General features: G+C 49.6%; 1 protein-coding gene across 3 annotated transcripts in view; it reads right to left on the minus strand.

Moving 5' to 3' along the window:
* Positions 1-1,904: 1,904 nt before the first annotated feature.
* LOC102009183 (chromosome unknown open reading frame, human C9orf91) overlaps positions 1,905-17,077 on the minus strand; it is a 34,641-nt gene continuing 19,468 nt past the window's right edge. For all 3 annotated transcript variants that reach the window (XM_005382626.2, XM_013513249.1, XM_005382624.2), the window contains exons 4-9: positions 15,996-16,103; positions 14,558-14,707; positions 10,452-10,562; positions 7,794-7,874; positions 6,559-6,744; positions 1,905-4,107 (exon numbers count right to left, since the gene is read on the minus strand). In XM_005382626.2, coding sequence (XP_005382683.1) covers positions 3,928-4,107; positions 6,559-6,744; positions 7,794-7,874; positions 10,452-10,562; positions 14,558-14,707; positions 15,996-16,103 — 816 coding nt within the window. In that variant the 3' untranslated portion in view covers positions 1,905-3,927. The remainder of the gene's footprint in view (positions 4,108-6,558; positions 6,745-7,793; positions 7,875-10,451; positions 10,563-14,557; positions 14,708-15,995; positions 16,104-17,077) is intronic.

A 17,077-nucleotide genomic window follows, 5' to 3' on the forward strand; every position in this document is an offset into this window, starting at 1 on the left:
AAAAAAAAAAAAAATGTGTTTACAGACACAGGCCAAAAACTACACCCAGCAGTTAAGATGAAAAGCTGACAGAGGCTGTAGCTCAGTGGTAGAGCACATTAGCATCTATAAGGTCCTGAGCTCCATCTCCAGCACTACAAATAGTAAAAAATTTTTTTTAATATATTTTCTGTTTTATGCATTTATTTTTATTAGTACACAGTTGCAGTGCAGAATGTTTACATTCCGTGTGTGGAGCAGGCACGTGTGCATAACATCTTAATCCCTTTTATGACCCTCTCCCTCTATCTCTTGATCCCTTTCCCATTGAGAAAGCTTTACGTCTTTGTTTCCTTATATCTATCTTTTATTTTACTCTTTATTTGTATTTGGAGTTTCTCGCCTAAGAAAGCCATGCAATATTTAAACTTGTGTGGCTAAATTTATTTCACTTAACACTATGGTTTTTTTGTTATTGTTGTTTGGTTTTTCTTCTGGTACCGGGAATTGAACTCACGACCTTGCGCTTGCCAGGCAGGAGCTGTGCCGCTGAGCTAAATCCCCAGCCCCTCACTTAACACTATGGTTGCAAGATGCATACATTATTTTACAAAAGACTCAGCTTATCCTTCCTTATGGCAGAGTAGTGTTCCACTGTAGTTTCCTTGTTTGTTTGTTTTTCTTTTTGAGACAGGGTCTCGCTATGCAGCTCAGGCTAGCCTGGAGCACCTTTGTAGCCCAGGTTGGTCTCAAACTTGCAACGATCCTCCTGCTTCAGCCTCCCAAGTGCTGGGATTACAGGCATGCACCACCATGCCCAGCTCCTCTGTGTTTAAATGCTGCATTTTCTTTATCCGTTCATCTGCTGATGGACATATGACTGAATTAAAGCAGCAACTGGTTGAGCCCTTGCTCTGGACACGCCAGGGAGCGGTCTGGGTGGTTTGTGCTACAACACTTCTGTCACTCCCCTTTACTGCCCCATCCCCTCTTAGGAGATGCACAGATGGGGGTACAAGGGGTACAGAGAGAGTAAATGTCCATTCGAAAGCTACTAGCTTGCTCCTGACCTATTTACCATCACTCAGCATTAAACTCAATATTTTTCTAGAGATTCGCCTGCAGTCTTTACTCATACAAATAAAAACCATGATACTGGAGCAACGGAATCTGACACAGACTTCAACAAAAAATATAGACGGGCACCTGGAGCATAGAATACAGTGAAGGCTTTTTAATAGCAACAGCTTACTGAGCTCTTGCTCCAGCTTGAAGCTCTAAGTCTCAAGCACTGGATATCTGAACATCTATCTTCCCAGCGCATGCCAAGGAGGTCCTCTCCTCCCCAGTCCCTGAAGAAGGCTGAGGCCCGGTGCCAGGAAGCAGCAGGATGTGGATTTGAATAACCATGACTCTAGAATCCAAGCAATGACACAGCCTCCACTGCTGTGTCACGATGTCAGACTGTCTCCACGGTCGCCAGGCCTCTGAGTGACACAGGAGATTACTCGTATCAGATAGCTGACCTTCCCAGAGACCTTGGGAAACAGGTGGCACAAGGATCACAGGGATTTTATTTTTGTCTTTTTTTTTTTTTTTTTTGAGACAGGGTCTCGCTATGCAGTTCAGGCTGGCCTTGTGCTCACTTTGTAGCCCAGGCTGACCTCAAACTCACAGCAATCCTCCTGCCTCAGCCTCCCAAGTGCTGGGATTACAGGCGTGCGCCACTGCACCCGGCCACGGGGATTTTATAAATGAGGAAACTGAGGCACACAAAGAAAGATAGGCACACTGTGGGAAGCCCTGCATGCCCCACCCACCCTGGGGCAGATGGAGGGACATTAGCAATTCTCAGGAGAGGAAAAAAAGAAGAGAAGAACACATCAAGGCCTCCATGAGCTGACCTTGAAATGAAAAACTGCTGCTTTGTCATTTAACAAACACATTTTTATTCGCTTAGCATACTTACAGGGTTTTATGATTGTGATGATAAATACAGGTGTGTGCTGGTCACATCCTCACCAACGTTTTCTCAGTGTCCGGACACGGCCTTCGCAATGGCCTCCCTGAATAACTTCATTGAGGAAAGCTGCCCTGGAACATGGCTAGAGATTCGGCCTGTGACAGTCTTGTCCAGGGGCTGTTTGATGTGTACGACCGACCCCTCTTTTCTGGCACAAGGAAGCAGTCAGGTTTGCCTCTCCCAGAGCACAACCTCTGCAGGAAGACATTCCAACTGCACCAGATCCACATTATACGGGAGTAAACTGACACTCAGAGAGGGTAAGGGACTTATCCAAGGTTACACAGCTAGGAAGCAGATCTAGGACAAGAATCCAGGTGTTCCGCTAGCTAAGCCAGTGTCTCATCCAAGGGCACATCAGGCCCATGGGGAAGTGGGGACTTTCTGCATGTAGATAAAGCTGTAGCAGAAAGCAGCGTAAGATGGAAATTACCAGAACTTTGGCCCTAGAAGACCCCTTTAGAATCATCCAATCCACCCATCACACAGATGGGAAAATAAGGACCAGCGGAGGAAAGGAACTGGCCAAAAGTTACACAGGTGAGAGTAGACGATCAAGACCAGAATCCAGGTCCATCATAACCCAGATCTCATCAGCCAGCTGGGTTTGGAGAGCAATTTGAGGGTGCTGCTCTACAGACAAGAAAGCAATCTGTCCACGGGGCTTTTCCCCCTTAGCAGGTCTAGACCTTGAGGAGTTTACAATCTGGCAGCAAAACTGGTTCGGAGGTGCGCAGGAAATTCGAACGAGTAACATACAACATTAGTATACAGGCAGCTGCTGTAATGGGAACTTAGAGCTGGTAGTGAGCAGCAAGGCTGCTGTGTGGGAAGACTTCCGGAGGGAGAGCTAAGGAAAGCTGGGAGTCAAGGCATGAGTACGAGTCCAACACACAGAAAAGAACAGATGTATCCATTCAGGACAGACTCGGCGATAAAAGGGTTTTGTAGACGATGACTTTGATGATACATGAAGGTTGGGCGCTGGGGGCCTGGAGCCCTCAGATGCCAGGCCGCAGCTTTGCAACCCAGACCTAGGCACCACAGGTCTTCACATGCTGGGGGAGCAGAACACCGGCCGGTCTCAGAGCTCTTCGCAGAATTCCAGGACCGACTGATCAGATGTCGTGGTCAGTGGCGTAATATCAGTATCAGAAAACAAAACTAGTGTTTCACATCTGCAGGATGAAAGCACAGCCACGAGCATGCATGTCTTTGAACAAACAGTCCTCAAGTCAAACAGGATCGATCCAGCTTTTGCAAATACTCTTGTTAGCGGTATCCTCCTTGGTCTCACTCCCCTCCGCGTTCTCCTTCTGACTCCCATCTTCCACCCCTGCCTCTGGTCCCCAGTGCAAGCGCACAAGCCCAGGCACATTGCCGTTCACAGAATGTTGGGGAGAGCGGCCTAAGAATGGAGGGCATCCTGAGACTGCTTCTTTCTGCAGACTGGAGAGAGGCGGTCCTACAGCTTGCAAGGTCAGAGGCAACGATACAGGGCAGTGCTCTCCCTGAGCCCCAGTCTTCCCATCTGAGATGAAGGGGCTGGAGATGGGAGCAGCTTGTGAGACCAAGCTTTAGATACCTGATGGACCCTGGCAGGTCACCTTCACATCTCCTGGGCCCTGAGGAGGAGTCGCCTTTCCATCCATGCCTGAAGCTCTGCACAGCACACAGAGGGGCTGGGGGTGGAACCAGCCCACCAACCATCAGCTTCAGCAAAGCCCTGCGGTCAGCATGGGATCCCATCAAGGCATTTCTGCACAGGGTCCTGGCATGGGCACGACATCCCTGCTGCCGATGTCACAGGCACCCTTGGGAGCACTCCTGGATGCCCATCTCCAGGACACCATGGGCCATCTTTGGCGCCAGAGGCCTCCCTTTCTTCTCAGTCTTGGAGGAAGATAAAGGCCTTCATCCCTAGGTCACCTGTTCAGGAAGGAGCAGCACCCGGGGCCCAGGATATGTGTTTCTATGAGTTGGCAAGGGCACGGAACCCTTGGAGAGTCTATGTGCCGGGTCCCCACTGACCGGGGGAGCTGGGAGGTCACCAGGAGCCGAATGTAATAGCCACCAAACACCGCCAGGAGCTGCTGAGCCATTTCCTGGAAGAGGCAGGGAAGCAGAGTGAGACAACAGGAGGTACCTGGAGGGCAGTGGAGTTTAGCCACAGGGACACCAGGCTATCCCCCTGCCCTTGGCCCAGGAATGACGTTCACTCAGAAGAACCAGGTTAGGCCAGCAGCTGTAACTGGGCAGACACTGTCCTGGTCTAGAAGCCCAACTCTGCAGCTCCCTGGCTCTGAGCTCACGCAGCCTATTTTCTCAGAACCAAGGTGGGGGAACTAACTGCTACTTGCGCTAACACTATGCGCAAGGGCAGGGTTGTAGCTCGGTGGTAGAACCAATGCTCAGCATGCATGAAGCCCTGGGTTTAATCCCCAGCACCGCTAACAACGTGCACAAAGAGCTATGCACCTCAAAGCACTACAGAAACTATCAACGCCATACACACGTCTTTCATTTTCAAATATGGAAGCTACTCATGCTGGTAGAGTTAGTAATTATGAAAACATTTAAAAGGCCAAGAGGAACTAGGTGTGCCAGCATGTGCCTGTAATCCGAGGCAAGAGGTTCGCGAGTTTAAGCCTAGGCAGGGTAACTAAGCAACTTACCAAAACCATGTCTGAAATTTAAAAAAAAAGGGGGGGTAGGGCTGGGGATAAGGCTCAGTGCACAGGCTCTGGGTTCAACCCCTAGTAATACACACACACACACACACACACACACACACACACACACACGCTACATACACATACGGCCAGGAAGAAGCTGTAGCTCATCCACTCTGCAATCTGCAGCGGCCCTGCACAGGTCATTTCACATTGCTGCAACTCATCTTCATGGGTGACACCAGGAAAACAGCAGCATGCATCATGCTGACATGGGTGAGGACTTCAGGAACATGCGATAGAAAGCACTAGTCCAGTGCCTGGTGCTCAGTCGGTCTCCACAACATCCCCATCATTATCATCATCATCATCATCATCATTACTATTATTCAGAAAATCAGAAACTGTGCATGGCTCACAGGACCAGTTTTTGTTTTGAGCTGTTTTTTGTACTTGAAAATATGGAAAACTTTGAATAATCTATCACTCACTCACTCAGACTGGTCCCCTCACCAATGTAGTCTGAAGTCAACAATGTAAGAAGCAAAGAACTGGACCGGGGATATAGTTCAGTGGCACAAGCGCCTGCCTCACAAGTGCAAGGTCCTGAGTTCAATTCCCGGTACAAAAATAAAGCAAAGAACTGCAGCAGGAACCAGCCTGTGAAGGACCAGTAGAGCTGGCTTCTACCCTTGGCTTTGCCAATTCTCCCTCCATCTGTGGCCGAGGGCAAGTCAGCTGACCGCTTAAAACTTTTTTTACCCATCAAAGAAGGGATCAGTCCAACCACAGATGGTTTGCTAAATCATTTGATGCCAGATGTAAATCTGTAAAAATCTAAGCAGTCACTCTAACTCTGTCTGTCTTTCACAGACAATGGGCTCTGATGGAACAAGAGAGTCTGCCAGTACCGAGCTGCAAGCAGTGACTGCATTTCCCTAGCTAAAGGATAAAGGTGTTGCTTTAACAATATTCACACACGCTTGATATTCATAATGGGAAACTGTATGCCTATTGGTTTCAATGAATTTGGAAAAATAATTTAAAAGACCCACATGTAATAGGCTATTGCACATAAACCCAGACAAGCATGCCACAATAAAGTACATGACCTTATCAATCTCTTCTGCTCTTTATATTAAAAAAATAAAGGAAATGGGATGCAAGAGAAGAGATTACTACATTCATCATTTTCTCTTCTAAATAGTCCTTCTGGCAGCCATCCCACTTCCCACCAGTGCAAAAAAGGTAATTCTGGGTTGGTTTGGACTTTGGATCCCCAAGGCTCTGGGTTGAAAAGAAAATGCAAATGACCTCTTAAATTCCAAGCCACTCCTTGCTGCTAGTCTCCTGGCCAGAGGTTCTGCCCTCATAGTTTAAAGAAAGCAGCATGAGCTGCAAAATACATTACCAGATTTCTGGTCTACCAGCAATTAACAAGACCCAAAAGGTAGAGTGGATGGATGGAAGAACTAGAACTCAAGAGAACTCAAAGAATCAGATCCAAATACCTAACTGCTACTTAAGTAGATGAATGGCTGGCTGGACAGATGGCTGATCGATTGATTGGTAAACTGGTTTACCACTTAGTCATCATTATTGGTGAAATGAGCTATAACCCATCAAAGTGGCTATCCATTCAATGTAACTATTAAAAAATGCCCAAGATATTTTAGAATGCAACAAAAATCCTAATAAATATAAAATGATTTCTATAAAGTATTTTTAAAAGTGTTAAGGTAAACAAAAAGAACACTGAAAGAGACGATCTATAAGATCTAGATGGTCTCTGCTATCTCAGAGGAACCATGAGCGCATGGAGCTGGAAACCACCCACCACCTGAATGTGTCTGGGCAGCTGCCCCACACAGGAGGACTCGTTACCTGCGGCTCGGCCTCAGGCACGAGCTGGTGCAGCTCAGTCTGCAGGACTGGTCTCTCTTGAGGCCTGGTCTCTTCTCTGGGCAGGAGAGGAGCATCTTCCAGGTCTGCGGGCCCCTCCGCCATTGTGGGGTTCACCCCTGTCTCTATGACAACACACAGCTGGCTCAGTCTGCTTCTCAGCAAGGACTGCAAAGGAAACAGAGGGACATAGGTGGGTCCTACATTGGGGGGGCCTGGGAGGTGCATGTCTCTGAGCTGCAGACCCAAAAAAAGGTGGATCCAGCACCAACCTCAGAAGAATCTAAAACAGACCCATATCTGTGAGACACATCATTCCTTACAAGAGCTTCCAAAGGTCAGTAAGGGCTTCTAAAGGATTTTTTCCTTCTAGGTTCTCATTAGGCACTCAAAGCAGCATCAGATGTTTTTTCAATGAACTTTTAAAGGTTTTACATTATGAAAATTTCCAAACAGCCCCAATCTAGCTGACAGCTACCTATCATCCTGCTTTAACTACTGTCACTTCATGGCCACCCATTTCATCTCTACCTTTGTAATGTCAGAAGGGCACTTCAGAGACCAAGCATAGTGGTCCACACCTATAATCCCAGGTGTAAATGCTCTAGAGTCTGACACAGGAAGATCATGAGTTCTAGGCCAGCCTGGGCAACTTAGTGAGACCTTATCTCCAAATAAAAAGGGCCATGGATGTAGCTCAGTGGTAGACCAATAGGAAGGCCCTGGGTTCCACCCACAGTACTTCAAAAATAAAAATGCTCTGAGGGCTGGGGATTTAGCTCAGTGGCACAGCTCCTGCCTGGCAAGCGCGAGGTCATGAGTTTGATTCCCGGTACCAGAAAAAAAAAACAAAAAAATAATAAAATAAAAATGCTCTGAACATGTGAACATTGTCTAAGTATGTGATACTTTGGACCTGCCAGAGTTTATCACTAATACAAATACTAGTGGAAAAAAATACAAGCTTGCCGCTGGAAATGTAGAAAGTGTGATCAGATCAAAAGGAGCAGAAAAACCATCAGTCCCTAGGTGGGAAGCCACTGATTCCATACGGGCATTCTTCCTTCCAAGTAACTTTTCTTAGCACTCGATCTTAGTCAAAAGGCCAAGATGCAGTGTAACCTTTTCTTAGACATTTTTCCAACACCACGGTAATGAATCTTACACAAACTGCCCTCCTGGTTTATCTTGTCCTTTTTTCACTTATGATATCTTACCTCTTGGTTGGTCTTCATTTCTTGAATGTGGTCAGACAAAAACTGCACACAGTTTTCCAGGTCAAAGTAGACAAACCAGAGCTGTGGAATGAAGCCACAGCAAGGGTCACTGAGGCTCAGCACCAGCCCAGCCTCAACTTCCCCATCTGCATCCATCCTTCATGTCCTTCCCCTCACAGGAGCCCACCTTCTGAGGAGGCTGAATGTGCCCTTTTGTCCAGCAGGAACAAGTCATTCTGCTCTCTCTACACTGTAGCTAGGTCTTATTTGCACAGCCGGCAGAAAATGGCTTTGTGTGCAAATTGAGAAGATGTCCAACCCAGCTAGCTGGTGGTGATCCAGGCCTGTAATCCCAGCACTCTGGTAGGCGGAGGCAGGAGGGTCACAGATTTGAGCCCTGCCTGGGTAACTCAGCAATTTAGCAAGGTCTTCTCTCAAAATAAAAAATTAAAAAGGGCCAGATGTAGTTCACTTTGAAAGCCCGAGGTTGAATCTCCAGTACCACCAAAAGAAAAAAAAAAAGGGCAACACCACACAGAGGGCTGAAATGGTCCCATCTCCCACCCATCACTGGACAGACTCCAGGACAGCTGCAGTCCAGACAGACTCCAAATATCTGAACATCACATATCCACCTTGGGGGGACACCTCCTCCATCCTCAGTGGCCAGGGCATCGTTCTGTCTGAGGCCCAAACACGCAAATGAGTGAAACCTTCCTAAAGTGACACTTCCTAGGCCTGAGGCAACAGACCTGGGTGCTCTGTAGGGAGGGAAGCAGGGAAAAAAGTCTTTCATCCCACCCTTACCTGCCCTTCTGCCTCAACTGAACAGGCCCTGGGAGGCCAGTTTCAACTCAGCCAGGCTGAGACCCTCTGTCTTTGCACATCATCATGCCACAGGGATGGCACATCAACTCTGAAGTTCTGCACAACAGTGTTGTCCCTTGTCTTACACCGTCCTCCCACTGACTCTTCCCTCGTCCCAGTGCCTGACACACTAGACCCAAGGTCACGTCCCTCTTGCCAGCTGTCCCTCCCCACGGTCTCATCTCCGGGGGAAGATTCTTTTTCAATGCCCTTTTAAAGGCTTTTCACAATGAAAATTTCCAAACAAATACAACATAGGTGACAGCTACCCATCATTCTGCTTCAACTATTATCACCTCATCTCTACCCTCCTCCTTCCCCCTCACCAATACCCCCACATCCAAAGATGTCCCAGACATTGTATCACTTGATGCCAAGATACTATCTTGAAAATGGAAAGGTAGTGTGTCAGTTAATTGTCAACTTAGCTGGGCTAAGAGACTCCTGAAAATGAATGGATCCTGAGGGTATTACCCTCCTCAGTGGATTAATCCAGTGATGTTCATAGCAGTTAGGAGGTAGGGCCCAGGTAGAGTTGGGGTGCTGGCCAAGTGCCTCTATATATTTTGCTGGCATCCTTCCCCTGTCCTCTGCTTCCAGAAGGCTAACACTGAGCAGCTTTTCTCCACCACACCCTTTCACCATGATATTCCTGCCTCGGAGCCAGCTGACCATGGAATGAACCCCCTGAAATCAGTAGCCTAATTAAGCCTCTCCTCCTTTAAGTTGCAGGTGTCATGTACTTTGTACCCGCTACAGAAAAGCTGACTAATACAGATGTGCCCGCTCATTAATCATCCAGCCAGCCATGGATTCAACCAACACTCGCCAACTCAATCCTGTGTACGACTGACAAAGGAGATTTGGAGATAAATGAGGCTGAAAAAGAACCTGCAGATTCCAGGAGCTCCCTGTCTACAATGTAACATTTCAACTGTGAGGAGTCTGGTGATGCCATCTGCTTCATCTGCTGATGTCAGGTGAGATGGCTTTCCACACTACACTGCCTTGGGTGTGATTGGCTCTACAGAGATCTATGTATGTTCTCTGCTATGTACAGTGCCTGGTACATAATAGGCTCATAATAAACAACTGCAGAGGAACAAGGCCTGTGCCGAGGAGCTTCTTCCCGGCTCCCATGTACACACCCACCAGCAGGCTCCACAGGGCTCTTCCAGGTTGAGGGGCAAGGCCTGCTGAGATGCACAGGGGGTGCCAAGATTTTACAACCCCACTGGGCAGAGCCCAGCCAGGATCAAGAGAGGGAGCCCCAGTGGTGTCCCAGTCCAGTGCCTTGTGCTCACCACTGTGAGATCGCCTCACTGCCTTTGGCGTGAAGAAAACAGCTGAGCCAGGCCTGTAGCCTCTGACCTGCCGCAGCAGCCTCATCTCCCCCCGCCCCCGTCATTGCTCCCCTGGGGCCCCCAGCCACTAGAGCTCCTCATGGCCCCCCGAAGTACCCTGTCTGCCTTGCCTCACAGCTGGTCATGACCATCCCTCTGCCACAGGCCAGCAAGGCTACTATGACTGTCATCCCCGGAAGTCTGTGACTTTGTTCCAGACAGGGACCCTACAGGGCGCCTTGGTATCTTCAGTGTCCATCAGTGCGTTAAGCACAGAAAAAGCATCTCAAGGAAGAAGCACAGGAGCAGGGGAGGAAAGGATGCCGACAGCCTTATCATCCACAAACTCCTGGACACATGGCGCAGAGGAAGAACACAAGGCCACCTGTTCTCTAGAGTCCGGCCCAAATGTGGGTCATCAGGGACAGGTCTCTGCATGACACAGTACCTGGATCACACTCTGGCAGCCTTCCACAGTGTCTGTCACCCCCAGCAGCACCTGGTGTCTCAGGAGGGCTCTGTTGGCAGCCACCAGCCTCAGGTCAGTATTGGTGTTGGCCTGTAAGACAAATGCCAAGCTGCAAAGGAGCTCTCGAGCCACATGCTGTCCCACCCCCTCGATGGTATGCAGCAATCCTCGCCCTCGAGACTCTTCCATTTCTTCCCCTATGGCAAATGCAGTAGTGTCTGACAGCCCTGGGCTGAAGCCCAGCTCTGTGCTTCCTGGCTGCATGGTCCTGGCCAAGATATGTCCATCTCTAGTCTTGCTGTCTCCAGTTGTAGAATAAGAAGAGCACCTCTGCCCTTGGGACTGAGACTTCACTAGATCATGTATGAAGCACTTGATCCGGGGCTAGAACACAGTCTGGGTGCAACAGATGCTTGCGGGAGGTGAGGGGACAGATGCGGCTGAGCACTCACAGTAAGGGAAGTACCCACTCTGTCTATAAAGGGTCTACTACGAAAGCCTGCGGCCCAGCACCCGTCCTCAGAAGGGCTATTTCCTTCTGTTCCTACCCACACCAACCTCTGCCATATGCAGCACAGACAGAGGAGACGCAGGGAGGCCAGGGAGTGGAAGGGAGCGGAGAGGTGACCCAACCCAAAGGGCTGGTTTGGGGGAGACACTGCACCGGAACATGAAGAGCCTGCAGACACCAAGGGCAAGGTGCTCACAAGGGGCAGGGCTCCCAAAAGGAGGGTTGCGAGGCCTCTTCGGTTGTCACGGCGATGGGACAGTCCATGGTGCCACACAGTGGAGGAGGCTAAGGGTGCTGACCACGCATCTCCCAGGCAAGACAACTCCGCCAGTCAAGAACTGTGCCCTGGCCCCACTGCGCATGAGTGCAGACGAAAACCATACTAAGTTTTCTCATAGGCCAACCTAACTCCATTTTACACACTCGCCTAAACCATTTTCTGTTCTCATGATATGGGTTTAATGTACACGGAATTTTCCAGCAAAGCCAGTGTCATGGAAACTGGTCATACTTTGTCTTGAGGGTGCTCATCCTTTCAGAAACCCACTCAACAACAGTGGGAGGCCTGACTCTGCCTCCCAGCACTGTCTAACCTTGGGCAAGTTACCCCAGCTGCCTGCCTCCCACAGGGGTGACAGTAACGCCTCTGCCTTACGGGGAACATGGTTGAAGCCAGCTAATCCACATGGGACAGACAGGAGCCCAGGCACTCAGCATGTATCACATGGGCATGTCACCGTGGGTCGGAGCTGGATTAAAAACATTGTATTCAGCACTGTGCCACAACCTCCACAAATGTTTTTAGGAACTTGCCTAGTAATGCAACCTGCTGAGGACACAGGCGGAGTCTGACCTACTTTCACAAACCCTCAATCTCGAGAAAAGCTAATAAAGTATCGCCCAAGGGTGATGTTTCACAAGACAGAATGTGTGATACTTAGAGGCCCTTTTGGAGGCCTGTCATGTATGTAGGGTCCCACAGTGAGAGTGATCAGGCTCCAGAAGGGAGATCTGCATTGTCCTGAGTGATAAGAAATCCCAGGATTTAGAGGTCCTGGAGCGGAGACCCAAAGGAAGACCTGAGCAAAGCTGCATGGCCATAGATTCAATCCCTCTGAGCTTCAGTTTCTCCACTGGTAAGCAAAATCAATAATATTGACAGTTAGACAACAGTTATACCATTTTAAGCACTGTTCACGTTTAAGTCATTTAATTCTCACAATAACCCTTTGGTAGATCTAGTTATTGTGCCATCATACAGATGAGGAAACTGAGGCTGTGAGAGGTTAAAATACCCTGTGACCTGTGCCCTGGTACTCACAAGGACATCACAAATCCCAGCTGAATAAAGAGGTTCAGGAAAGCAAGAGGCAGAGCGCCTAAGCCACATCCCCAGACTGCACGAATTACATCTGCATCCTTAAAGCACCTGCCAGCTGCCAAATTTTCTGCTTGTTTCTGCTGAAGCAGATGGCTTTGCTTTCTCCCCTCCAAGAGAAGTTTCTTGCTGCAAGAATGGCCACCTCAGTTTATGTTTTGCAGGCCAAGCACAAGGGCTATTAAAGCTTCAACAGAGCCCTAGGGCAGCATTCTCTTATCAGCCTGGTAGCAAAGCCCAACAAAGATCAAACTGCCAGGCATGGTGGCGCATGTCTGTAATCCCAGCACTCAGGAGGCTGAGGCTGGAGGATCCTTGCAAGTTGGAGGCCAGCCTGGGCTAAAAAGTGAGTTCAAGACCACCCTGAACTGCAAAATGAGACCCTGTCTCAAGAAGATTGAAAAAACAAAATGATCCAAGCCATAAAATTCTTACTTTGTCCCCTCTGAACACAAGCATGAAATGGAACTCACACCCTAAATCCTGACTACACTTCCCAGCATCCCGCCCTTCCCTCTGTGCCACATGCAAGCAGTGTCTGCTAAGGGTCTCAGAACCCAGTACTGTGCCCGGGGCTGCACAGGGTGGGGGCAGGAGCTTCCCAAGTACTAGGCAAAATAATGGCCCAAAGACACCTCAGTCCTATTCCCCGGCCCTATGACTATAGTGTTAAATATGCTTAAGCAAAAGATGGAATTAACACAGCTACTGAGCTGACCTGGAAGTAAGGTTATCTCAAACTCTGCAGCTGGCACAATGTAAACACAAGGGTCCTCAAAAGTGGCAGCAGGGCAGATGGCACACGCCTGTAATCCCAGCACTCTGGTAAGCTGAGACAGAAGGACTCCAAATTCAAGCCCCGTCTAGGCAACTTAGCATATTAGGGAGACCTTGTCTTAAAATGAAAATCAAAAAGCTCTGGCATGTAGCTCAGTGCAAAAGCTCTAGGTTCAGTCCTCGGTACCACAAAAAAAAAAGTGGAAGAGAGAAACGCAGAAGAGTCAGAGTTAGAGAGGTAGGTGTGAAGAAGATCTGACCCACCATTGCTGGCCTTGAGAAAGGAGGAAGAACCAGGAGCTGAGGAACGCAGGTACGGGAGCCAGAGGAGCCCAGAAAGCAGCTTCTCCCCCACACCCTGCAGACAGAACACAGCCCAGCCTATACCCCAACACCAGCCCACAGAGGGGACTCAGGACGGACTCAACACAGAAATGGAAGGTGTTAAGCCCATGTGGCTTTTCAGCCACTTCGTTTATGGTCATTTCTTACAGCAGCTTCTAAGGTCGGCTGGGATTAAGTGAGGCATGGCCGCCAGGAGTGGTAGTGTACACTTGTAATCCCAGTACTCGGGAGGCTGAGGCAGGAGGATCGTCGTGAGTTTGAGACCAGCCTGGGCTACAAAGTGAGCTCAAGGCCAGCCTGAACTGCATAGTGAGACCCTGCCTCAAAAAAGACCAAAAAAAAAAAAAAGTGAGGCATGGCCATCAAAAGCACCAGGTCAGCACCCACCATCACAAGGAGAAATAGCACACATCCTCTCCCAGCGGAGGGAGTCAGGAACCTTCGCTCACTCACAGGACAGTTGAGCACACCCAGGGAGAGCCGGTGTGTGAAGGCTCAGTTAACCAAAGTGCTACCGGTATCCTACTTGCAGACTGTCTCTTAAAACAGCCCACTTCCAGAAGAAACAGCCCACAGGAAGCTGGGTATGGTGGGGCACACCTATAATCCCAGCACTCAGGAGGCAGAGGCAGGAGGATCATAGTGAATTTGAGGCCAGCCTGAGCTACATGCAGAGATACTGCCTCAAAAAAAAAAAAAAAAAACAACCCACAGGGATTACATATTAGAAGAACAAAAAAGACCTCTCTTTTGCTTCTGGGCCATAAGGCAGTAGCTCTGCCACCATGACAGGATGCACGGCCAAAGGCCCCAAAGTTACAGGACCAACAGGCATGGTCTGAAACATCCAAAATTGGGAACCAAACGCAAACCTTTTCTATGCGATTGTGAGACAGAAAGATTTAATCATGCACATGATTTGATTTTTTTTAAGTCACTGGACTCAAGGGCCAGAGTGGATTTTCATGGTTGGAGAAATTCTTTGAGGTAGGCAAGCGGGACACTGGGCTTGGGATTCTCGGGCCTGTACAGCCCTTCCAGGGGCTGCACGGCAGGAGCCCCTGGGTATCTCACCTTCCTCTGGTGCCTCTCGAAGACAAGTACGAGAGTCAGGGTCAGGCTCACCGCGGCCAGAGTCACAAGAAGCACGGCCGCCCAGTGGTTGCCCAGGGCAAACATCTGGCTGGTGGAGTAGATATTGGCCCACACCACCACGTAGAAGACCTGCAAGGAGCCATGGGAGAACGCAGTCAGGAACATCAGCCGCACCCAAAGGGACACCCTGTGGACAGCCTGCCACCCTCCTGGGCCCCAACAGGTCACAGAGTCAAGAGACCCATGCAGACCCTGGGTCTGTGGGCATGAGCTCATGCTCCTTGTTTATAAGCAGAAGTCAAGGCCAGGGCTTAGAAGCTCTTAATCCTTCTTCCCAGAAAAAGGCAGGGGTCTCTGGAGTGAACGTGTCGATCCTTGCACTTGCCATGCAGCCTTGACAAGTTACGACACCTCTCTGAGCCTCAGTCTCCTCACAGAGCTGTTACAAGGGTTCCCACAGTGACCTATGACACAACCCCACAGGTACTAGGGGTTGATCAGTGCTAGTTCTGCCCCAATCCCTTGTCCCCGGCAGTGACAGGTGGTGCCAGCTGTGCAGTCTGACCACCGACACAAAGCAGTAGTGACTCACAGTGGCTAAGGGCACAGGTGAGGCACGGGACTACCTGGGCTCAAACACTAGCTCGGCCAGGCCTGTGTGTGTTTATGTGTGCACACGTGCACACACACATGTACAAGTGTCCTTAGGTGTGGTCAAAAATGCCATGAATGCTGCTGCAACGTGCCATCCAGCAGGAAGCCAGGTTTGTAAAAGCATGACAGTTGGGGCTGGGGATTTAGCTCAGCGGCAAAGCGCCTGCCTGGCAAGCGCAAGGTCGTGAGTTCAGTTCCCGGTACCAGAGAAAAACCAAAAAAAAAAAGCATGACAGTGTGTCCTCATCCACCTTATTCACTGAATCTAGCTCCAGGCAATTTCTGACTCTTCCCCAAAGTCAAAATGACCATGATAGGTAAACGGTTTGAATGAATACAGGACATGAAGGCAGCCACAACAACGCAACTAAAGACACTCACGAAAGAGGACTTCCAGAACTGCTTCAGAAAAGGGTAAGAACAATGGGTGGGGTAAGTATATTCAAAGGTACGGGATATTGAGGGAGATTAAAGGCAATGTGTCTTTTACTGTCATCATTTTTTTTAATTTAACCACTCACCATATTTTTTGGTCATACCGTGTGTTCACATCCATGATTCCCATCCTTTATGTGGGGACCTGGTGACATCATTCTCCCACAGACTTCCTTCTATACCAAATCCAGGTCCATGTGGCATTGCTCCTTCCCAGGCACCTGGGTCACCAGCCTCCAATCCCTTATCCCCAGTCCCTGGGCACAGTGCTCCATTTGGCAGTGCAATGGGGCCAGGGCAGGTCGGCGCACGACCACCTCCTCCTTACCACGGCGAAGGCCAGCCGCATGGGCCTGGAGTTGTAGATGATGTATCTCCTCACTTGTGGCTCCAAGAGGGCGCTCTCAGCCAGGCTCCTGTACTGGTCGGCGGGGAGCTGCACGGCCAGCCAAGGGAAAGGAATCCATCAGCCACAGGAGAACCACCCCAAGTACCCTCCAGCCAGCGAGCGCACCATGCCCACCTCCTGTGACAGTCACATGGAAGGGGGATTAGGACATTCTGGGCAGCACCAGAGGACAGAATGTGCAGCTCAAAGCACTGCGTAGAAGCCCCAGGAGCGGCACTACACAGAGGGGACAGACTGAGGTGCAGGAAGACATCCCCAGAGGGTCTCCACACCCTGAGATCAGCACCTCATCGCGAGCACAGGGCTGCTGCAAGGTTAAGGCCCAGGCCCTGGAGTCGGATGGCTCGGGGCCCAACTCTGGCTACACCACTTACTCGTATGAGCTGTGTGACCTAAAGCAAGTTAGTCCTTTCTCCGAGTGTCAGCTTCCTCCTCTATTAAATGGGCGGAGGGGGGGGGTGCCACCCACTGTGTCAGGTTCGGGTGCCTATGAAACAGATTCACACATAAACACTGCTTGGCGCAGTGCTGGCGGCATGTTGGACCCGGGACAGGCAGTGCTACCAGCCATACGGCAAAAAGGGACATCTGTTCACACAGTTCAAAGTGCCTACTCATCTTCCCGCCCCGAACTAGCCACCACGGGCACAGGCCCCATGAAAGCACACTAAGAACACAGAATTAACGGACCAAACATTTTATTTAGTAATATGGAGCTGGGCATGATGGCACACACCTGTAATCCCAGCACTCGGGGGGCTGAAGCAGGAAGATCTCCATGAGTTTGAGGCCAGCCTGGACTACACAGTGAATTCAAGGTCAGCCTGAACTACATAGCGAGACTTGATCTCAAATGAAAGAAAGAAAGAAAGAGAGAGAGAGAGAGAGAGAGAGAGAGAGAGAGAGAGAGAGAGAGAGAGAAGAGAAGAGAAGAGAAGAGAAGAGAAGAGAAGAGAAGAGAAGAGAAGAGAAGAGAAGAGAAGAGAAGAAAAGAAAAGAAA

The sequence above is a fragment of the Chinchilla lanigera genome, unplaced genomic scaffold (genome assembly GCF_000276665.1).
Source record: "Chinchilla lanigera isolate Chin_1 unplaced genomic scaffold, ChiLan1.0 scaffold00018, whole genome shotgun sequence".
Taxonomy (NCBI): Eukaryota; Metazoa; Chordata; class Mammalia; order Rodentia; family Chinchillidae; genus Chinchilla; species Chinchilla lanigera.